Source organism: Oncorhynchus clarkii, chromosome 31, assembly GCF_045791955.1.
Source record: "Oncorhynchus clarkii lewisi isolate Uvic-CL-2024 chromosome 31, UVic_Ocla_1.0, whole genome shotgun sequence".
Taxonomy (NCBI): Eukaryota; Metazoa; Chordata; class Actinopteri; order Salmoniformes; family Salmonidae; genus Oncorhynchus; species Oncorhynchus clarkii.
Genome location: NC_092177.1, coordinates 9,205,395 through 9,229,669, shown reverse-complemented (window position 1 = coordinate 9,229,669; position 24,275 = coordinate 9,205,395). Strand labels below are relative to the sequence as shown.

At 44.0% G+C, this 24,275-nt stretch overlaps 1 protein-coding gene across 3 annotated transcripts; it reads left to right on the top strand.

The window, feature by feature from the left end:
• The first annotated feature begins 397 nt into the window (after positions 1 to 397).
• Positions 398 to 23,599, top strand: LOC139390661 (septin-8-A-like). 3 transcript variants are annotated; one of them, XM_071137933.1, is made up of 10 exons: positions 398 to 652; positions 3,327 to 3,441; positions 3,698 to 3,893; positions 5,831 to 6,017; positions 7,272 to 7,433; positions 7,825 to 7,921; positions 10,377 to 10,545; positions 10,995 to 11,127; positions 13,422 to 13,603; positions 22,403 to 23,599. In XM_071137933.1, exons 1-10 carry the CDS (start codon positions 623 to 625, stop codon positions 22,455 to 22,457), a joined length of 1,326 nt encoding a protein of 441 aa, XP_070994034.1. In that variant the 5' UTR covers positions 398 to 622; the 3' UTR covers positions 22,458 to 23,599. The 3 variants fall into 3 exon arrangements, with proteins under 3 accessions (XP_070994034.1, XP_070994035.1, XP_070994036.1); XM_071137934.1 differs by lacking the exon at positions 22,403 to 23,599 and adding an exon at positions 16,479 to 17,022 and having other exon boundaries at positions 399 to 652; XM_071137935.1 differs by lacking the exon at positions 398 to 652 and adding an exon at positions 813 to 862.
• Positions 23,600 to 24,275: the final 676 nt, after the last annotated feature.

The window sequence follows — 24,275 nt, the reverse complement described above, 5'->3', positions numbered from 1 at the left end:
TGCCAAGGGTGCCAGACCGGTGAGCGCCATATGCGCGTTCACGTTTCAGTATCATCCACTTTTCTTCTCCCAGTTTAGAGAGAGCGGATCTATTCCATATTATCGTAGTCCAGTCTAGTTTTCCACCTTGGTTTTCTTTAGCAGAATAGTTTTTGTCATTGTGCCAGTTTATAAAACACCTGTTATTGGCCTACATGTTGTTGTAACAAAGTCATAATGCATGCTTGATGTATGACGGGTGGAGCATATTTTTTTCAGGGCATTGGCTATTGGCATTATTGTTCTCCAACTTCTGTATTTACAGTTTATCATCCGGACCAGACCAACAGCGCGCAGAGGGTCTGTCTGTGTTTCTCCGTTCTTAAACCTGTTCTCATGGAAACTAAAGCGGGTCATTTGTCTCCCCTCTACAGTACCAAATCAGAGCAATAGAGGCTCCATTACGTACAGAGCAACAGTCTTACTGCATGTGAGGCTTTAACTAATTCAATTTCAGCATATAGGGGGTGTTGCCACAAAGTAGCCATATTGAATGAATTGAGCTGTTCCACTGTCAACCCCACCAGGTCCCGATGAAGACAGCTCCTCATCAATTCTACTCCCCACGCTTCTCTTCTTCACGATGGCCGCCACGGACATAGACATCTTCGCTGTAAGTAGCCTAGAGATTTGCTGCGTTTCACAAAAGACGTGAATAAACAGCCTAGTGCATTATGCATAGCCTACGTTAGTGTGTCTACTGCTATATGGAGGTATTAAGTAGGAGCTGATTAGGCGCGTATGCAGCAGCTAATGTCGGGTATCATCAACACGGGGAGAGCAGTGATTTATTTCCCGTAGGCTGGATAGCATTTGGAGAACGGTAGCCTACTCTTGACGCATAATTATTTCAATCCTATTCTAGGTTACTTATACAATGTTAATTGATGCTAGGTATGCAATTGAGTCATTTTAGTCGTTGCACTCTGATATTGCTGTAAAAAAAAAAATCCAAATCTCGACACCTCACTGTGCTGTCACTCAGATATTAATCCAATAGCCACGCAATGCTACATTGTATCAATTCGGTCCACATATGTATCACTTTCCACTGTCAGTGAAACATTGTAACAGTTGTGGAACTTGTTTATTGTAGCCGCGCAGATATTGCATGTTTTGTGGAGGAAATAGGGTTGATACACAGTAACTACATCGCTGCAATGAAAGGAGGGAGAGTTAAAGTTTCAGTGCAACCCTAGCTAAGAGGCTAGTTAGTTTGAGTTGTTGTGAATTGAAGGTAACCTGCGGATAACCTAATAAGTAGATAATTAGCAGCCACTTGTCTCTCCATAAGGGAACTGCGCTAATCCTCAGTTCAACACTATAGGAACACACACTGAGGACGTGTGTGTCTGTCAACATATGATATCCTTTCCGTGTTTGTTCATAACGGTAGCCAACTGTCATTCTGACCTCATAGTTATTGAGTTAGTGATTCAATTCATCCCTGCAATTCAGTTTGCACCGCACAAACACACACTACGGCACATGGATGTGAAGCGATGACAGATTGTGTTTTGTTAAGGGTGATTTTTAAGGGCAGGAGACATGGATGTTCTCACCCTGTGAAATAACAGCTACACAGAAGGATCTTTGTGTGTATGTGGAGCACTGGGCCAGTGGTACAGATGACTGTTGCGTTGAGCTCATCCTTGTCCTCATGTCCAGCCCTCTGTGCTGTGAATAACAACATGCTGGGCCCAGCCCTCTGTGCTGTGAATAACAACATGCTGGGCCCAGCCCTCTATGCTGTGAATAACAACATGCCAAGCCCAGCCCTCTGTGCTGTGAATAACAACATGCTGGGCCCAGCCCTCTGTGCTGTGAATAACAACATGCTGGGCCCAGCCCTCTATGCTGTGAATAACAACATGCCAAGCCCAGCCCTCTATGCTGTGAATAACAACATGCTAAGCCCAGCCCTCTATGCTGTGAATAACAACATGCTTCTGAAGATGGCACAGGGTCTGTCTCACATTGCACCCTGTTCCCTATGTAGTGCACTACTTTTGACCAGGGCCCATAGGGTTCTTGTTAGAAGTAGTGCACCACATAGGGAATAGGGTGCCATTTGGGATGCAGACTCTGAAGACAGCCATGGTTCAGTATCTGGTTATGGGAACATGGATTACATGCTAATGTCCTGGGTTAAATATAACCTAGCTTTACAGTCAGGCTTTCATCCTGGGTTACATATAACCTAGCATTACAGTCAGGCTTTCATCCTGGGTTAAATATAGCCTAGCATTAGTCAGGCTTTCATCCTGGGTTAAATATAGCCTAGCATTACAGTCAGGCTTTCATCCTGGGTTAAATATAACCTAGCATTACAGTCAGGCTTTCATCCTGGGTTAAATATAGCCTAGCATTACAGTCAGGCTTTCATCCTGGGTTAAATATAACCTAGCATTACAGTCAGGCTTTCATCCTGGGTTAAATATAGCCTAGCATTAGTCAGCCTTTCATCCTGGGTTAAATATAGCCTAGCATTAGTCAGCCTTTCATCCTGGGTTAAATATAACCTAGCATTACAGTCAGGCTTTCATCCTGGGTTAAATATAGCCTAGCATTAGGAGGTGGCAGGTAGCCTAGTGGTTAGAGCGTTTCGGTTGCTGGATCGAATCCCCTGGTTGACAAGGTCAAAAATCTGTCGTTCTGCCCCTGAACAGGGCAGTTAACTCACTGTTCCCCGGTAGGCCGTCATTGTAAATAAGAATTTGTTCTTAACTGACTTGCCTAGTTAAATGAAGGTTAAAAATGATTTATTTTGATGTATTTTTAATTAGTCAGGCATTCAGACACATCTAGTACTAAAAGACACATTGGAAAATAAAGTGATTCTATTGCATTAAAAGGAATGACTGTTAGTCAGAGAGACCCTTTACAGGTCAGGTATCCAGTGATTTTGTTTAGGAGGAGGTTAACATCATTTACTAAAATGCTCTTAACTGGGGAGGAGTATGTGGTCTTGAGTATAAACAATGTTTATCACTCCTCTTATTTAACCTTCATTTAACTAGGCAAGTCAGCTAAAAACAAATGATTATTTACAGAGGGCCTACACCGGCCAGACGCGGACGACACTGGGCCAATTGTGCGCCACCCTATGGGACTCCCAATCACGTCCGGATGTGATACAGCCTGTATTGGAACCAGGGACTGTAGTGACGCCTCTTGCATTGAGATGCAGTGTCTTAGACTGCTGTGCCACTCAGGAGACATTATAATATTTTAAAAGTATTGTTTTTTTATTTGTACACATTTATAACGTGATTGTCTCTCCGCAGAATGAAGAGAAGCGTAGCCTGGAGCTGGGCGGCCATGTTGGGTTTGACAGTCTTCCAGACCAGTTGGTCAGTAAATCAGTCACACAGGGATTCTGCTTCAACATCCTGTGTGTCGGTATGTTACATCTGTGTCCAGCATTACCTCAAGATCTTAACACGTCTCACTTCTCACTACAGATACAACTCCAGCCTGACTGCCAGTCTATTTCTACTGTAGCTAAAGGCAGGAACATTTCAGTACCCAGACTAAAACATCTTCAGTCGCTACATTTTTATTTTCTCACTCACTCTTTCACATCTTTTTAAAATGTTAATCTTTTTTTCATTTCTACTTTACTTTCAACTTTTTGTTTTTGTCTCTCCATCCTCAGGTGAGACAGGGATAGGGAAGTCAACGTTGATGAACACGCTGTTCAACACACTGTTTGAGGCCGAGGAGGCCAGCCACTACCAGAACGGTGTGTACCTGCGGCCCAGGACCTACGACCTGAAGGAGAGCAACGTTCAGCTCAAACTGACTGTAGTCGACACCGTGGGGTTCGGAGACCAGATCAACAAGGAGGAGAGGTGATAGTGCAGTTGGGTGCTTCGTTAGCGAGGCGGATAGGAGGTGGTTTGGTGAACCACACTCACGTGATGAGTAACCTTGCCTGACTTCTGGTTGAGATGTTTAGCTCATGGATTTGTGTAGGTACTGTAGGGAGAGATAGCATCAGGACTGTTCAGGCCGTGGTTTAGGGGTTCAGGCCGGGGGTTACAGGTTCAGGCCAAGGCCGGAGTTAGGGGTTCAGGTCAGAGTTAGGGGTTCAGGCTGGGGGTTAGGGGTTCAGGGTTCCGGCCAAAGTTGGGGTAGGGTTCAGGCCGGGGTTAGGGTTCAGGCCAGGGTTAGGGTTCAGGCCAGGGTTAGGGTTAGGGTTCAAGCCAAGGTTGGGGTAGGGTTCAGGCCAGGGTTGGGGTAGGGTTCAGGCCGGGGTTGGGGGTAGGGTTCAGGCCGGGGTTGGGGGTAGGGTTCAGGCCAAGGTTAGGGTTAGGGTTCAGGCCGGGGTTGGGGTTAGGGTTCAGGCCAGGGTTAGGGTTCAGGCCAAGGTTAGAGTTAGGGTTAGGGTTCAAGCCAAGGTTGGGGTAGGGTTCAGGCCAAGGTTGGGGTAGGGTTCAGGCCAAGGTTGGGGTAGGGTTCAGGCCAAGGTTGGGGTAGGGTTCAGGCCAAGGTTGGGGTAGGGTTCAGGCCAAGGTTGGGGTAGGGTTCAGGCCAAGGTTGGGGTAGGGTTCAGGCCAAGGTTGGGGTAGGGTTAGGGTTCAAGCCAAGGTTGGGGTAGGGTTCAGGCCAAGGTTGGGGTAGGGTTCAGGCCGGGGTTGGGGTTAGGGTTCAGGCCAAGGTTGGGGTAGGGTTCAGGCCAAGGTTGGGGTAGGGTTCAGGCCTGGGTTGGGGTAGGGTTCAGGCCAAGGTTGGGGTAGGGTTCAGGCCAAGGTTGGGGTAGGGTTCAGGCCAAGGTTGGGGTAGGGTTCAGGCCAAGGTTGGGGTAGGGTTCAGGCCAAGGTTGGGGTAGGGTTCAGGCCAAGGTTGGGGTAGGGTTCAGGCCAAGGTTAGAGTTAGGGTTAGGGTTCAAGCCAAGGTTGGGGTAGGGTTCAGGCCAAGGTTGGGGTAGGGTTCAGGCCGGGGTTGGGGTTAGGGTTCAGGCCAAGGTTGGGGTAGGGTTCAGGCCAAGGTTGGGGTAGGGTTCAGGCCAAGGTTGGGGTAGGGTTCAGGCCAAGGTTGGGGTAGGGTTCAGGCCGGGGTTGGGGTTAGGGTTCAGGCCAAGGTTGGGGTAGGGTTCAGGCCGGGGTTGGGGTTAGGGTTCAGGCCAAGGTTAGGGTTCAGGTTGGGCTCAGTCATTAAATAACACTTCAGTCAGTCGTTGAAGGTGGGAAGTTAAGACAGGCTGTAGATATAAGAAGACCTACACTGGAGATTCAGCATTCCTCCTCAGGCCCTCTCAACTAGTGGCCCTCCAGCCAACACACATACAGTAGAAAGGATTGGCATAAATTAAGGCTTTGGGTCTTTGTGCAGCAATGAATGGGAAGGCAGGAGAAGGGAGAGGATGATTGGTAGAACTAATGCAATCTGAAAGGGAACTGGAATGGTTCAACAACAGGGGAGTGGGAAAGAGTGCATTTTTGGGATGGTATTATTGCTGCGGTTTGTAACCCAGATACTATACTATTTGTTTCTTGAATAGCAGGGGAAACTTTCTAGGATATTTATTTTCTGGTGAAAATACTTCTAAGGAGCTTGAGAGTAAATAATGTACCTGTTCTTAAATGACTTGCCTAGTTAAAGGTTCAATAAAAATACATATGTTTTCAGGCCCTGCATCTGAATTGTTTTTTAAACACTTTTCTCGGGGATGTGATTGTTCCCAATTTAATCAGGAATTCCTGCTTTTCTGACATTCTCCATTCACCTGTAATTGAAACTGACCCTATTCCCAAAGCCCAAATCCTGGTCTCTCTGCGCCCTGCAGCTTCAAACCCATAGTGGACTACATCGACACCCAGTTTGAAACTTACCTGCAGGAGGAGATGAAGATCAAACGTTCCCTGTTCGACTACCACGACACCAGGATCCATATCTGTCTCTACTTCATCGCCCCAACCGGACACTCTCTCAAATCACTGGATCTGGTCACCATGAAGAAACTGGACAGCAAGGTAACGTTTGAAATGCATTTGTTCTTGTATTAGGAGCTGCTCTTATACTTACTGCCCTGCAGGAATATACTGTTGCAGGAAATCATGTTTGGACACTGATTTGTTAGCATCTGAAGCGTTGGACATCATAAGAGTTGAACAGCACCTGGCAGCTCTCCTGAAGGATACTGACAGGTGTTCAGGCTCAGCTCCCCTGAAGGATACTGACAGGTGTTCAGGCTCAGCTCTCCTGAAGGATACTGACAGGTGTTCAGGCCCAGCTCCCCTGAATGATACTGACAGGTGTTCAGGCTCAGGCACAGCTCCCCTGAAGGATACCGACAGGTGTTCAGGCTCAGCTCCCCTGAAGGATACTGACAGGTGTTCAAGCTCAGGCACAGCTCCCCTGAAGGATACTGACAGGTGTTCAGGCTCAGCTCCCCTGAAGAATACTGACAGGTGTTCAGGCTCAGCTCTCCTGAAGGATACTGACAGGTGTTCAGGCACAGCTCCCCTGAAGGATACTGACAGGTGTTCAGGTTCAGGCACAGCTCCCCTGAAGGATACTGACAGGTGTTCAGGCACAGCTCTCCTGAAGGATACTGACAGGTGTTCAGGTTCAGGCACAGCTCCCTTGAAGGATACTGACAGGTGTTCAGGTTCAGGCACAGCTCCCTTGAAGGATACTGACAGGTGTTCAGGTTCAGACACAGCTCCCCTGAAGGATACTGACAGGTGTTCAGGTTCAGGCACAGCTCCCCTGTCAGGATACTGACAGGTGTTCAGGTTCAGCTCCCCTGAAGGATACTGACAGGTGTTCAGGCTCAGCTCCCCTGAAGGATACTGACAGGTGTTCAGGCACAGCTCCCTTGAAGGATACTGACAGGTGTTCAGGTTCAGGCACAGCTCCCCTGAAAAATACTGACAAGTATTCAGGCACAGCTCTCCTGAAGGATACTGACAGGTGTTCAGGTTCAGGCACAGCTCCCTTGAAGGATACTGACAGGTGTTCAGGTTCAGGCACAGCTCCCTTGAAGGATACTGACAGGTGTTCAGGTTCAGGCACAGCTCTCCTGAAGAATACTGACAGGTGTTCAGGTTCAGGCACAGCTCTCCTGAAGGATACTGACAAGTGTTCAGGCGCAACCAGTTAAATTTTTATCTCAAAGTAGAGCTGCATTGCGTTGTTGACGCTTGCGTTTGTGTCGATCCAGAGTCAATATAGAAACCATAGTAGGCCTGATGATGCACTAGCAGCTCCTCCCTGTACTCCAGGTAAACATCATCCCCATCATTGCCAAGGCAGACACCATATCTAAGAGCGAGCTGCACAAGTTCAAGATCAAGATCATGTCAGAGTTGGTGAGCAACGGTGTTCAGATACACCAGTTCCCTACTGAGGACGAGGCTGTCACCGAGATCAACTCCTCCATGAATGTGAGTCTGATTCGCACACGCACACACACACACACCCTTGTCTTCTCACAATGCAGTTGTGTATGCCAGGCATCTGTACACTGTAATCAGGTTGCTTGCGTCCCTGATTTACTGCGTCAGCTGAGGAGCCAATTGATTGAAAGAGACAACGATGTCCTCCTCTTCCTCGATGCCTTAAAAACAAAAAAACACCAGCTTATTTGTGAAACCTTGCTGTGATCTTGTTTTTAAACTACAGTCATTATATTATAAGGGGGTCATACATGCTCATACATGCTCATGACAGTCTTATCATGCATTATAACTGCATCATAATGCATTATTCAGTATCTGCAGGCTTTAGTAAAGTGTTACTAAATGTTTATATATTAAATGCAATCCTTTGTTCCAGGCCCATCTGCCCTTTGCTGTGGTGGGGAGTGTTGAGGAGGTTAAAGTGGGTAATAAGATGGTGAAAGCCAGACTGTACCCCTGGGGAACTGTACAGGGTAGGTATCTCTCTATTGATCCTGTACCCCTGGGGAACTGTACAGGGTAGGTATCTCTCTATTGATCCTGTACCCCTGGGGAACTGTACAGGGTAGGTATCTCTCTATTGATCCTGTATCCCTGGGGAACTGTACAGGGTAGGTATCTCTCTATTGATCCTGTACCCCTGGGGAACTGTACAGGGTAGGTATCTCTCTGATCCTGTACCCTTGGGGAACTGTACAGGGTAGGTATCTCTCTATTGATCCTGTACCCCTGGGGAACTGTACAGGGTAGGTATCTCTCTATTGATCCTGTACCCCTGGGGAACTGTACAGGGTAGGTATCTCTCTATTGATCCTGTACCCCTGGGGAACTGTACAGGGTAGGTATCTCTCTGATCCTGTACCCCTGGGGAACTGTACAGGGTAGGTATCTCTCTATTGATCCTGTACCCCTGGGGAACTGTACAGGGTAGGTATCTCTCTATTGATCCTGTACCCCTGGGGAACTGTACAGGGTAGGTATCTCTCTATTGATCCTGTATCCCTGGGGAACTGTACAGGGTAGGTATCTCTCTATTGATCCTGTACCCCTGGGGAACTGTACAGGGTAGGTATCTCTCTGATCCTGTACCCTTGGGGAACTGTACAGGGTAGGTATCTCTCTGATCCTGTATCCCTGGGGAACTGTACAGGGTAGGTATCTCTCTATTGATCCTGTACCCCTGGGGAACTGTACAGGGTAGGTATCTCTCTGATCCTGTACCCTTGGGGAACTGTACAGGGTAGGTATCTCTCTATTGATCCTGTACCCCTGGGGAACTGTACAGGGTAGGTATCTCTCTATTGATCCTGTACCCCTGGGGAACTGTACAGGGTAGGTATCTCTCTATTGATCCTGTACCCCTGGGGAACTGTACAGGGTAGGTATCTCTCTATTGATCCTGTACCCTTGGGGAACTGTACAGGGTAGGTATCTCTCTATTGATCCTGTATCCCTGGGGAACTGTACAGGGTAGGTATCTCTCTATTGATCCTGTACCCCTGGGGAACTGTACAGGGTAGGTATCTCTCTGATCCTGTACCCCTGGGGAACTGTACAGGGTAGGTATCTCTCTATTGATCCTGTACCCCTGGGGAACTGTACAGGGTAGGTATCGCTCTATTGATCCTGTACCCCTGGGGAACTGTACAGGCTAGGTATCTCTCTATTGATCATGTACCATTGGGGAACTGTACAGGGTAGGTATCTCTCTATTGATCCTTTATCCCTGGGGAACTGTACAGGGTAGGTATCTCTCTATTGATCCTGTACCCCTGGGGAACTGTACAGGGTAGGTATGTCTCTGATCCTGTACCCCTGGGGAACTGTACAGGGTAGGTATCTCTCTATTGATCCTGTACCCCTGGGGAACTGTACACGGTAGGTATCTCTCTATTGATCCTGTACCCTTGGGGAACTGTACACGGTAGGTATCTCTCTATTGATCCAGTAACCTGGGGGAACTGTACAGGGTAGGTATCTCTCTATTGATCCTGTACCCCTGGGGAACTGTACAGGGTAGGTATCTCTCTATTGATCCTGTACCCCTGGGGAACTGTACAGGGTAGGTATCTCTCTATTGATCCTGTACCCCTGGGGAACTGTACAGGGTAGGTATCTCTCTATTGATCCTGTGCCCCTGGGGAACTGTACAGGGTAGGTATCTCTCTGATCCTGTACCCCTGTACAGGGTAGGTATCTCTCTATTGATCCTGTACCCCTGGGGAACTGTACAGGGTAGGTATCTCTCTATTGATCCTGTACCCCTGGGGAACTGTACAGGGTAGGTATCTCTCTATTGATCCTGTACCCCTGGGGAACTGTACAGGGTAGGTATCTCTCTGATCCTGTACCCCTGGGGAACTGTACAGTGTAGGTATCTCTCTATTGATCCTGTACCCCTGGGGAACTGTACAGGGTAGGTATCTCTCTATTGATCCTGTACCCCTGGGGAACTGTACAGGGTAGGTATCTCTCTATTGATCCTGTACCCCTGGGGAACTGTACAGGGTAGGTATCTCTCTATTGATCCTGTACCCCTGGGGAACTGTACAGGGTAGGTATCTCTCTGATCCTGTACATTGATTATACAGTTATAGAACCATACAAATGGTACAAAACACCGAAACAGGCTAAATAAGAACACACAGTAATCAATACAAGTCCATTTTTTCTATACTACTGATGCAAACAGAGCAAGACCTCAGAATCAATAGGTCTGGGCTAGAAAAGTGAATACATATCATTAATGCATCAATATTACGCAATCACTAGAGACCCATATCATTAATGCCAATATAAAATTGTTATTTTCTCAAATACGTATTGTTGCTAACTTGCCATAGAATGACCAGTCCCTTTCAAACTATAAGGTATTTCACTATATTAAACCAACCATATAACCCAATCCTGCTGTGTTGTGCTCATCAGTGGAGAACGAGAGCCACTGTGACTTTGTGAAGCTGAGAGAGATGTTGCTGAGAGTGAACATGGAAGACCTGAGAGAGCAGACTCACGCCAGACACTACGAGCTCTACAGACGCTGCAAACTGGAGGAGTTGGGCTTCACAGATACAGACCCCGACAACAAACCCTTTAGGTGAGATCAGCTCTTGTTCAAAGTTACATAGCGGGCAGGTTGTCTACTTTTTTTTTTTTTATGTGCTGAAGGTTTGTCATCAAATATGAATAATATGAACTGAAATTAGACTTGTGTTGGAAGCCCAAATACAGCCGAAGCTAGCATCAGAACACGTAGCACTTACCGGCCCCTGGAGATCATCAAAAAGCCCATGGACATCACAACAGTCAGAGACCTAATGCACATTCTAGAATTTAAATATAGGATTCATCCCAAATGGCACCCTATTCCCTATATAGTGCCCTACTTTTAACCAGGGCATCCTATTCCCTACATAGTGCCCTACTTTTGACCAGGGCACCCTATTTCCTACATAGTGCCCTACTTTTAGGGTGCTATTCGGGATACAAACTTTAATACTGTATACCTGTTTAACTGTAACTACCTTGTCTTCCCTCACCAATCAGTCTGCAGGAGACGTATGAGGCCAAGAGGAAAGAGTTCCTGGGGGATCTGCAGCATAAGGAGGACGAGATGAGACAGATGTTTGTCAACAAGGTGAAGGAGACCGAGGCAGAGCTGAAAGAAAAGGAGAGGGAGGTAATCATTCATTGGTGCTTCTGGGAGTTGTCTTGTTTAGATGATGGTACTGTTCTGCTCCTCATGTTGAGAACATGTTCTAGACTGTGGCTAGGGGATGAGACTGTGTTGTTTCTGGACTGGGCATTAGAATCGAATCAGCCATGTGACCTTGTGTCTACAGAGCATTTTGGGAGCATCTAACAGTTTTGAACTGTTTGCTCAGTGTAGCATTCTGAGACATTTCCTTGGATGTGCTGCTGCCAGTGATGATTTTAGCATGTAAATCTTGGTGGGGCAAATGCTCATTTATATATATATATAATATATATACATTTATTTATTTTTTGACGCATGCCAGCAAAGTCACTACACAACACTAAACTTTACATGAATTCCACTATAACGGTGACAAACAGTGCCCACAAACTGTTAGGGCCCACAAAGCTGTCCCAACAGCAGAGCTTTCTTTTCATCCCCATAGAGTGAATCCTTACCACTGTTACACCTGGCTATCAGCGGAGCCTTTTCTGGCATCAAAATAGTTCATTGAGCCTCATTTACTGACTTTAAAAAAACAAACAGCTGATATGGCTGACTTGTTTTAACAAATGTGGTTTCAAGTGACAATTGAGATGTACAAACTATGGCATAAGGGGACAGTGAGCGGATAAGAGGCCATCCGTAATTTCGATTGAGACATTAATGAGCGAGCGACGACAGACGTAGTCAATATAACTATTTTTTCAGCACTTTTGAAATGAACAGCGACATAATTCAGAACATGGGCCGTTCTTAGTGTTCGCCCTGTACACCAAGTCAGAACCGCAGGATAAATAAAGGGCAAATAAGCAGACAATGAAAGCTCTTACAACATTCAATGATAACATTTCTCTAAAACAGGCTATATGCTACACGTGCACCACCAAGTCAGAACAGTAGGCTAAGTTATGAAGGGGAAAAGGATTAAATTAGGGTGATGCACCTTTGCTACTAACAGCTTAATACACAACAGACACTTAGTATTACTTTCTTAGCTACAGTATGCATATCTCCCTGGCATATTACATAATTTATGCAGCAGCATACAATACATTTTTGAACTCACCTTGTTGTGTTGTGCTCACTTGAACAGGAAGGTGGCGCTGCGGTCCATCTTGTTGGCAAATTTTGTCATGAAACTTTGTCATCAAAGTCTGTCATTCTCTGGATTTATGTTGCTTTCAAGACAACTGGGAACTCAGGAGGCCCTGGAGATGCCCGTTCAAAGTGTATTTTCCCAGTCGGAGCTAAAAAAAAAAATCCCTTAGTCACTGAAATCTGAGATTTCCCAGTTCCGAAGTTTCCAGTTGTTTTGAACGTGGCACAAGTTTTGCTGGATTGATAGCATAGCCAATGTATTCAACATTTTCTGGCCCGTGGTGTTGCGTGGGCCAGAAAAGCTTGGAAAAGAGAACCTTAAACCCAGACTTGGACCACACACCCTCTCCACCAAATAGCAGGGGAAGCAAAATAGTGATTGCTTTGCAACGCCTGCAGTTAGCCACTGATTCCTTCTAAACCACTCATTGTTGAATTTGCGATTTCCAACTTGCTGTGTAATGTTTATTTCCAATGGCCAATGAGCACTGATACGTTTTATCTATAATTTATCTTCGTATGACAAGGATTGAAAATGATTTGCCTGTAGATTGTTGACTTGATTAATGACGACTGCTTGTCTAGCTTGTTAGCTAAGATTTTGAAAGTATGATATTGACATGATTTGACGTTATTTTATCTGTGGCCAATGACCTTCAGCTTTCTTGGATGGGCACTTCTAATGTAAATCTATGGCATCACCCAAGAGGGCTTGAACTTTTTAGCTCTCCCTGTAGATATGCAAGGACGTAGTGTTCCCGTGAGTGACCAGAACACTGGGCCAGTCACGGCACAACTAGAAAACATTACAAACCCATACGCTCCGTATTTTCCGCTGGCTGCCTCACCACCACAGAAAGCACTGAGCTAGGCTGAAACGCCTGCATTTTGGAGCTGCCTTACTCAAGAAAGCTAAACAGAGACCATGTTTGTATGCAGCTTTATTAACTCAATATAATTTTGCTTTGTTTGCAAACTGATATGTGACATGTATTAATGCCAAAATAACATGCAAAACGGGCAATTAAATAAAATAAAAATTGCTTAACGGGTGGGCCTGAAAACAGGTGGGGCTCTGCTCCACGTGCCCTGAATGACGGGCTGCTGACTGTATCATTAGACTTTAAAGCACCAAGTGCCTACATGTTACCAACCTGTCTCCCCCTCCTCTCCAGCTCCATGAGAGGTTTGAGCAGCTAAAGAGGATGCACCAGGAGGAAAAGAGGAATCTGGAGGAGAAGAGGAGCGATCTGGAGGAAGAGATGAACGCATTCAACAGGAGGAAGGTGGCAGCTGAGACGCTGATGGGTCAGTCTCTACAGGGATCCTCACAACCGTTCAGAAAGGACAAGAAGAAGTACGTATTTTCTTTCTCTCACTTATCCTCTCGGTCTCTCTCTCTCTCTCGGTCTCAGTCTCTGTGTGTGTCTCTCTCTCTTTCTCTCGGTCTCAGTCTCTGTGTGTGTCTCTCTCTCTCTCTCTCTCTCGGTCTCAGTCTCTGTGTGTGTCTCTCTCCTTTAGTTAATTTTTTTGTTGTGTTTATTATTCGGTCCATTGTTTCATATACTAGAGCTCTAGTGATATTTGTCATCTCCACTGCAAGTGTTAAATTCCAGAGGGTCCTTGAGGGTTTCAGGGTCAGGGTTTAGACCTGGATAACCAATTGACTCACTATAGCCAAGCTTCAACTGAGCAATACGCTATAGGAGGAGACTGATCTGCTTGTCTCTATGGAGTCGACACTCACACAGCACAGTTGCAGTCAGGAAGTGACTGATGATATAGCATTACAGTGCCAGGAGACATCTTGGCTTGGAAACTGTGATACAGGGGACAGATTGAGTCTGACATTGTGTGCCCAGACAGTGGGGGAGGTCACAGTTTGCTTTGTCACCCACCGCCTGATGCTTGTGGTTCTGCAACACACACACACATACTAACACACACATACTAACACACACTACACACTACCACCACCAGACCGTCTCTGCATAATGTGACCTGTCAGTCTGCATCTCAGCTAGGCTAGGCTGGGTCACTGGTGTTTATCTACACAATAGGAATTGATAGGGTAACACTAGTCTTTCCTCCCTGCCTCTGTGTATGATAACACATATTTTACTAGACTGTGATAACACTAGCTACATTTGAATGGTGTTATCATAGAGGCTGTGGACTGTATGTGTCATTCACTGTTTGGGCACTACCAGAGACCTATATATTTGTCTCTGGGTGACGCTTAAATGGTTCGGAGTGGTAGTTAGACATCTTAGATGGTAGCCTATTCAGTTAGACATCTTAGATGGTAGCCTATTCAGTTAGACATCTTAGATGGTAGCCTATTCAGCTAGACATCTTAGATGGTAGCCTATTCAGTTAGACATCTTAGATGGTAGCCTATTCAGTTAGACATCTTAGATGGTAGCCTATTCAGTTAGACATCTTAGATGGTAGCCTATTCAGTTAGACATCTTAGATGGTAGCCTATTCAGTTAGACATCTTAGATGGTAGCCTATTCAGTTAGACATCTTAGATGGTAGCCTATTCAGTTCAGTTAGACATCTTAGATGGTAGCCTATTCAGTTCACAGTTAGACATCTTAGATGGTAGCCTATTCAGTTCACAGTTAGACATCTTAGATGGTAGCCTATTCAGTTCACAGTTAGACATCTTAGATGGTAGCCTATTCAGTTCACAGTTAGACATCTTAGATGGTAGCCTATTCAGTTCACAGTTAGACATCTTAGATGGTAGCCTATTCAGTTCAGTTAGACATCTTAGATGGTAGCCTATTCAGTTCACAGTTAGACATCTTAGATGGTAGCCTATTCAGTTAGACATCTTAGATGGTAGCCTATTCAGTTCACAGTTAGACATCTTAGATGGTAGCCTATTCAGTTCACAGTTAGACATCTTAGATGGTAGCCTATTCAGTTCACAGTTAGACATCTTAGATGGTAGCCTATTCAGTTCAGTTAGACATCTTAGATGGTAGCCTATTCAGTTCAGTTAGACATCTTAGATGGTAGCCTATTCAGTTCAGTTAGACATCTTAGATGGTAGCCTATTCAGTTCAGTTAGACATCTTAGATGGTAGCCTATTCAGTTCAGTTAGACATCTTAGATGGTAGCCTATTCAGTTCAGTTAGACATCTTAGATGGTAGCCTATTCAGTTCAGTTAGACATCTTAGATGGTAGCCTATTCAGTTCACAGTTAGACATCTTAGATGGTAGCCTATTCAGTTCACAGTTAGACATCTTAGATGGTAGCCTATTCAGTTCAGTTAGACATCTTAGATGGTAGCCTATTCAGTTCAGTTAGACATCTTAGATGGTAGCCTATTCAGTTCAGTTAGACATCTTAGATGGTAGCCTATTCAGTTCACAGTTAGACATCTTAGATGGTAGCCTATTCAGTTCAGTTAGACATCTTAGATGGTAGCCTATTCAGTTCAGTTAGACATCTTAGATGGTAGCCTATTCAGTTCAGTTAGACATCTTAGATGGTAGCCTATTCAGTTCAGTTAGACATCTTAGATGGTAGCCTATTCAGTTCAGTTAGACATCTTAGATGGTAGCCTATTCAGTTCAGTTAGACATCTTAGATGGTAGCCTATTCAGTTCAGTTAGACATCTTAGATGGTAGCCTATTCAGTTCAGTTAGACATCTTAGATGGTAGCCTATTCAGTTCAGTTAGACATCTTGCATAAAAAAGAAGCATAGTTACACACTACTGTCTGTGATTCTATCCCAGTGTCAGCCTGTCTATTGTAATGGAATAATGGTCTCACTCCTCAGACCTCAGAGACTTGTTGGACATTTAACTAAATAGAGACTCGATGACAGGAATTGTTAATAAGCACGCTGATGAGGAGGAGAAAGTGTGACGAAATGTGAGGAAATAAGAAGGTTGACTATTGACTACGATGACTCGTTAATGTGAAAGTTATAGTGCCCTCTACTGGACACTTCCCATATTTCATAATATAACCATTTGTGCGAAGATGGACGTATCATATAACAGTTTTGTTCACTATGTAAAACCTGAAACGGATATGACGTTGAAATAATTGCGATCATTGCTAACGCAGCGTTCTCAACTTAGTATTTGTTTTTACATACGATATTTTTCTTTGATTTTCCAACTCATTTATCAAATTCTATACAAGTTCCTTTTACCATATTTTTACCATATTTTTTTGCCATATTTTCTTTCTTCCCTCTTTCAGTTGATTCATGGCCGCGCAGCAACACCAAGGCAACCAGGAATGTGTATCTTCATCACCATGGGAACAAGGGACTTATTTTTATCTTCACTTTTATCTTCAGGGACTATTTTAATTCTGAAATTGTACGAATGGCCTCAGTGACACACCTCTTTGACACTACATGTGAGAGAGATGTGTGATGATGAGCTGGCTGTGAACCCCTATGTGTATTCAAGGATCAGAAAAGTGACCCATACACAGTGGACTTTATGAATACGTCCCAAATGGCACACTATTCCCTGCAGTATATAGTGTACTACTTTTGACCAGGAACAATAGGGTGTCATTTGGGACACCTTTTATCTCCGGTGCTGACTCCACTAGAGTCAGCACTGTGAAAAGCACTGTGAAAAGAAAATCTGAACTCTGTTATGACAACTTAGCATCTGTTGTTTTACATTCTTGGTGTGAATGTGTGTCCATCTACCATGGGAAACGTACCATGGGGAAAGTCTAATAATTAATCCATTGCTGTCTTACATTAATACAGAACTTGTATACTGTATATGAATATATGCATATTAATACTATATTTGTTTTTTTTATATATATATATATATATATTAAGAAGTAGTTTATGATGCTGTAGCTAGGTAGAGTACAGTATATTTAATAATAATTTATTACGTTTCTATAGCGCTTTTCAAAGAATCTCAATGTGCTTCAAAAACAAACAAGCAATATATAACAGCCTCCACTCTTCTGGGAAGGATTTAACCCCTTATTCTTGGCACTAAAAAGTCGCTCTACATACATACACCTGCTCGTCGACTATCTCATTCCAAAATCTTGGGCATTAATATGGAGTTGGTCCCCCCCCCCTGCCCTTTGCTGCTATAACAGCCTCCACTCTTCTGGGAAGGCTTTCCAGTGGATGTTGGAACATTGCTGCAGGGACTTGCTTCCATTCAGCCACAAGAGCATTAGTGAGGTTGTGCACTGGTGTTGTGCGATTAGGCCTGGCTCGCAGTCTGCGTTCCAATTCTTCCCAAAGGTGTTCGATGGGGTTGAGGTCAGGGCTCTGTGGAGGACAGTCAAGTTCTTCCACACTGATCTCAACAAACCATTTCTGTATGGACCTTGTTTTGTGCATTGTTATGCTGAAACAAGAAAGGACCTTCCTCAAACTGTTGCCTCAAGGTTGGTTAGCATAGAATCATCTAGAATGTCATTGTATAATGTAGCGTTAAGATTTCCCTTCACTGTAACTAAGGGGCCCGAACCATGAAAAACAGCCCCAGACCATTATTCCTCCTCCACCAAACTTTACAGTTGGCACTATGCATTGAGGCAGGTAGCGTTCTCCTGACATCTGCCAAACCCAGTTCTGTCTGTCGGACTGCCAGATAGTGAAGCGTGATTCATCACTCTGGAGAACGAGTTTCCACTGCTCCAGAGTCCAGTGGCGGCGAGCTTTATAACACTCCAGCCGATGCTTGGCATTGCACATCGTGATCTTAGGCTTGTGTGTGTGACTGCTCGGTCATGGAAACCCATATAATGTAGCTCCCGACGAACAGTTATTGTGCTGACATTGCTTCCAGAGGGAGTTTGGAACTCGGTAGTGAGTGTTACAACCGAGGACAGATGATATTTACGCGCTACGGGATTCAGCACTCCGCAGTCCCGTTTTTTGAGCTTGTGTGACCTACCACTTCGTGGCTGAGCCGTTGTTGTGCCTAGACGTTTCCACTTCACAATAACACTTACAGTTGACCAGGGCAGCTCTAGCAGGGCAAAAATTTTACAAACTGACTTGTTGGAAAGGTGGCATCTTATGACGGTGCCCCGTTGAAAATCACTGAGCTCTTCAGTACAGGCTATTCTACTGCCAATGTTTGCCAGTTGTGATTTCATGGCTGTGTGCTCGATTTTATACACCTGTCAGCCACTAATTTGAAGGGGTGTCCACATACTTTTGTGTGTATATACACTACCGGTCAAAAGTTTACTCATTCAAGGGTTTTTCTTTATTTTGACTATTTCCTACATTGTAGAATAATAGTGACGACATCAAAACTATGTAATAACACATGGAATCATATAGTAACCAAAAAAGTGTCTAAATATATTTGAGATTCTTCAAATAGCCACACTTTGCCTTGATGACAGCTTTGCACACTCTTGGCATTCTCTTAACCAGAATGCATTTCAATTAACAGATGTGCCTTAAGTAGATTTGTGGAATTTCTTTCCTCCTTAATGTGTTTGAGCCAATCAGTTGTGTTGTGACAAGGTAGGGTAGGTATACAGAAGATAGCCCGATTTGGTAAAAGACCAAGTCCATATTATGGCAAGAACAGCTGAAATAAGCAAAGAGAAACAACAGTCCATTACTTTAAGACATGAAGGTCAGTCAATAAAGTGCAGTCGCAAAAACCATCAAGCACTATGATGAAACTGGCTCTCATGAGGACCTCCACAGGAAAGGAAGACCCAGAGTTACTTCTGCTGCAGAGGATTAGTTCATTAGAGCTACCAGCCTCAGAAATTGCATCCCAAATAAATGCTTCAAAGATCAGTCACAGACTCAACATCAACTGTTCAGAGACTGCATGAATCAGGCCTTCATGGTCAGATTGCTGCAACGAAACCACTACTAAAGGACACCAATAATAAGAAGAGACTTGCTTGGGCCAAGAAACACGAGCAATAGACATTAGACCGGTGGAAATTTGTCCTTTGGTCTGGAGTCCAAATTTGAGATTTTTGGTTCCATCCACCGTGTCTTTGTGAGACTAGGTGTGAGTGAACGGATGATCTCTGCATGTGTATTTCCCACCGTGAAGCATGGAGGAGGAGGTGTGATGGTATGGGGGTGCTTTACTGGTGACACGGTCTGAGATGTATTTAGAATTTAAGGCACACCTTACCAGCATGTCTACCACAGAATTCTGCAGCGATACGCCATCACATCTGGTTTGGGCTCAGTCCCACTATCATTTGTTTTTCAGCAGAACATTGACCCAACACACCTCCAGGCTGTGTAAGGGCTATTTGACCAAGAAGGAGAGTGATGGAGTGCTGCATCAGATGGCCTGGCCTCCACAATCACCTGACCTCAACCCAATTGAGATGGTTTGGGATGAGTTGGACTGCGGAGTGAAGGAAAAGCAGCCAACAAGGGCTCAGCATATGTGGGAACTCCTTCAAGACGGTTGGAAAAGCATTCCAGGTGAAGCTGCAATGGTGTCATCAAGGCAAAGGGTGGCTATTTGAAAAATCTCAAATATAAAATAAATGTTGTTTTTTATTGATTTTTTTGGGGGGGTTAATACATGATTCCATGCGCTTTATTTCATAGTGTTGATGTCTTTACCATTATTCTACAATGTTGGAAAAGGTAAAAAAAATAAAGAAAAACCCTTGAATGAGTAGGTGTTTTGACTTTTGACCAGTTGTGTATGTGTACATTTTACAGGAGCTCTATGCTTAGGCTGCTATTAGGGCTCCATGGCAACTATACTATGCAATAAGGGTGAAAGCTACCATTCTATACAATTGAATTAAATATGCAAAAGGAGCTATGGCATACAGAGCTGTAGAACATGCCTCTGACTGCTGTTTGTTCTCTGAATGTTACTGTTAAAGGGAGAGAGAAGACCTCTGTATGCCTTTTCATTCCAATAAAGGAGTAAAACGGTGTTCACTTGGGCCGTGTATGCATCGCTCTGGGACTTCAGAAGGTGAATCGTGGATTTATCAATGGCGTATATTTATAGCCTATATATTAATGTATAAATGGAATTCCTGAGTTTTACCAGCCACACGGATCACTTCTCTGTCCTGTATCGCTTGGCTGACGACTCAAACTGAAGTCTTCCGTTGCTCTATCGTTCACTATGTAGTTCAGTCTGAGACTGCCGTCATTGAAGTCGTTTGTGGTGACGTCAAAATGAGGGGGGTTGTACAAAACATAGTCAGTCATCAGCGATTGGATCATCTCTAACCAATCAGAGTATCAAAGCCAATGACACATTTTAAAAACACTGCTTTAACCAAGTGTGTTCTGGCCCAACACATCGGTTTCAGGGACCAATCAGAAATCCGTTCTAGACATTGTCTGGGAGTTACTCAGATCCAGACTCATTGCTGAGAGGAAGCTAACGTCTGTGGCGTAGCATTTGGCCGGCGCAAGGAGGTTGGGTAGCTGCATGATCAGATGTAGTAGGGCATCTTTAAAATACCCAAAACCTGGTTGACTGTGGTGTTACCCAAAACCTGGTTGACTGTGGTGTTAACCAAAACCTGGTTGACTGTGGTGTTAACCAAAACCTGGTTGACTGTGATGTTAACCAAGACCTGGTTGACTGTGATGTTAACCAAGACCTGGTTGACTGTGATGTTAACCAAAACCTGGTTGACTGTGATGTTAACCAAGACCTGGTTGACTGTGATGTTAACCAAGACCTGGTTGACTGTGATGTTAACCAAAACCTGGTTGACTGTGATGTTAACCAAAACCTGGTTGACTGTGATGTTAACCAAAACCTGGTTGACTGTGATGTTAACCAAAACCTGGTTGACTGTGATGTTAACCAAGACCTGGTTGACTGTGATGTTAACCAAGACCTGGTTGACTGTGATGTTAACCAAAACCTGGTTGACTGTGATGTTAACCAAGACCTGGTTGACTGTGATGTTAACCAAGACCTGGTTGACTGTGATGTTAACCAAAACCTGGTTGACTGTGATGTTAACCAAGACCTGGTTGACTGTGATGTTAACCAAAACCTGGTTGACTGTGATGTTAACCAAAACCTGGTTGACTGTGATGTTAACCAAGACCTGGTTGACTGTGATGTTAACCAAGACCTGGTTGACTGTGATGTTAACCAAAACCTGGTTGACTGTGATGTTAACCAAGACCTGGTTGACTGTGATGTTAACCAAGACCTGGTTGACTGTGATGTTAACCAAGACCTGGTTGACTGTGATGTTAACCAAGACCTGGTTGACTGTGATGTTAACCAAGACCTGGTTGACTGTGATGTTAACCAAGACCTGGTTGACTGTGATGTTAACCAAGACCTGGTTGACTGTGATGTTAACCAAGACCTGGTTGACTGTGATGTTAACCAAAACCTGGTTGACTGTGATGTTAACCAAGACCTGGTTGACTGTGATGTTAACCAAGACCTGGTTGACTGTGATGTTAACCAAGACCTGGTTGACTGTGATGTTAACCAAAACCTGGTTGACTGTGATGTTAACCAAGACCTGGTTGACTGTGATGTTAACCAAAACCTGGTTGACTGTGATGTTAACCAAGACCTGGTTGACTCTGGTGTTTGTGGGTCAAAGTTTTTTTTCTTCTCCCAACCCTGCATTTCCCTCACCAATTACTTTAATCTGATTTTATTTTAACCTGAGTGCTAGTCTGTTTGTGCTATCATGCCTACTGTAACGTGTATGTATGGCTTGACAATGAGCAGTGGAGTATACAAGAGCACAAACAGGTTTGTTACCAGGCTAGTTTTTATTGGGTTATCTGAGTTACATAAGGGAGATTTTTGTTTTATTGTTCCCAGGCAATGAATCAATGAATAGCAGGTATTGTCATAGTATTAACCTGCTTCAAGCGAGGGGTAATTATGTAGTGAACAATTAGTCTTGTGATTGGCACATGCAAAATACTGGTCCTTTTTAAAATACTAGCTTACGTGTAGCCTACTTTTAGTTATATAATCGTCATGTCCATGAATGTACCGTACACAATTCCCATTGAGTATAGGTTCAGAGAATGTCAAAGTAGTGTAGTATGGGCTAATGTTCTGTTAATGCATTCTAACTTTCCTGGGCATGCAGTATGTATGCTTGTGTATGCTAGCCTGCCTGCTTGTCTCCTGTTCAAATCAATGACCTTTTTCTTTTTCTTCTCATAGCTTCTTTAGTCTTCCGTCTGCGTGCTCCCTAACAGCAGGAAGGAATTTAAATTAGAAGACTGACTTTCTACCACGCCAAAAGGATGGCTGTTTTATTCTTCCCCTATTGACAATTAACAATCTATTGAGCTTACTATTTTTTACAGTGTGATTCGAAGCTACATTTTTGTAAAAAATATTTTTGTGTGCATCCTAAATGGCACCCTATTCCCTATAATGTGCCCTACTTTTGACCTAAGCCTCTGGTTAAAAATAGTGCATTACAAAAGGAATAGAGTGCCATTTGGGATGCATTCCTTGCTGTGCTGTGCTCTCCTTCCTGAACTCTTCAAGTGATGTTCTTACCTAATACCTAGTCTTGGAGTCTTCCATACAGCTCAGCATATTAGTACACACGTTCTCTAATAGTCAGAAAGTATATAGGCTATATATATATAGGGCTATAAAGTAGTGCATTATATTGGGGATGCAACTTTGGTTGAATAAAAGCTGATGCTCTATAGCATGCTTCTCTGCATGACATTTTCCACATGACTTTCTTCAATAAGCATAAGATAACTAGCCGAGGTGCCAGTCTGTTTCTGTTCTAGAAAGCAGTTGGTAAGAGAGCAGTAACCGACTGGCATTCAGGCTGCAAGACAACCATTTTCAGATTAAAATCCCCCAGAGTTTATTAAGTAGTTCATTAGGTTAATAAATGTGTTTTCCATGCTGTTGTCAGGGTTTATTTACCCTGACTAGTGACTCGTCTTATTCCACTGAAAATCTGTAAGACTTTTATTAAGGACGCTGCAACCTGCAAGAGGTTGTTACGGTTGTCTATTTATAAGAAATAAGAACTTTATTTAACAAACTGTGACTCTGTGGAATACGATCTATGGATTAGTCTACCTACTTAAATAGTAGTGATCTTTGTGCTATGGTGGTTGGGATTGTATCATTTGATGGCTATAGATCAACCACCAAGGTGTATTTGTCTGAAATTAAGAACAATATTCCAGAAGAACAAAATGAGCTTCTTTCAATTGTTATTTGAAATTTACACTAAAACTACAAAATATAAATGTTATCCTAAAGTGTCCAAGATTATAGTTAAACAATCTTTAAAATAAGTTGTCTTATAGAAGTGATTGATTATACCCTATCTCCTTTAGATTTGTATTTGCTCGCTATTTAATAAAGCTACTTTGAAAAATGTTTTCACCTCCTCTTTCATTCAATGTTCATGAATACATTCTGACAGCTCTTAAGTTTGGTTTGTACCTCTTCTCATGTCGACACAGGCTAATAGGGTGTCAAAGCACCACCACACTCTCTCCGCCTTGAGCCCCTGGCTTTCTAGACTGTTCTGGAGTCCAGAGCAATGACTGAATGGTCCAGGCACAGAGTTACTGGTTTCCTGTTACCAAATAGTGTACCTTTTCTGAATGATTGGTTTTACATTCGTTGTGAAAATGTTACAGAAGACAATCTGCAAATGGTTGTTTGGAACTAAATGCACAATGGTTCATAAATAATTGACATGCACTACATTTATGGAAACTCAATTTATAACAGTAGTTTGACACACTGCACATGCCTAATGGTTCTATAGATGCCATTTACATTGTGCAACAATAGACCGTGTGCAACAAACTGTTCAGCGTGTCCACAATATGGCCTAACACATATCCTGGAGATAGGACAGTGAGTTCGAAAGGAACTCTGTGCGTTCCAAGGTGCCGGGGCTCGTTCTTTCTCCAAAGGCCTGCCTCTACTCTCCATATGACAACATAACCCCACCCACTACTGTGAAGGGTGTGACTTTCTTGCTGATGGATGGGTTTTTATCGAATGAAAACGGAGAAGTAGGGTGTGTCGTTTCACCACTGGC

What these genes read in the sequence shown, in the direction of transcription:
- LOC139390661 (XM_071137933.1), top strand. Translation starts at nt 623, where the DNA reads ATGGCCGCCACGGACATAGACATCTTCGCT. An exon ending in CTTCAACATCCTGTGTGTCG is followed by an intron (nt 3,442 to 3,697) that starts GTATGTTACATC and finishes CTCCATCCTCAG; the next exon opens with GTGAGACAGGGATAGGGAAG. An exon ending in TTCAGAAAGGACAAGAAGAA is followed by an intron (nt 13,604 to 22,402) that starts GTACGTATTTTC and finishes TTCTTCTCATAG; the next exon opens with CTTCTTTAGTCTTCCGTCTG.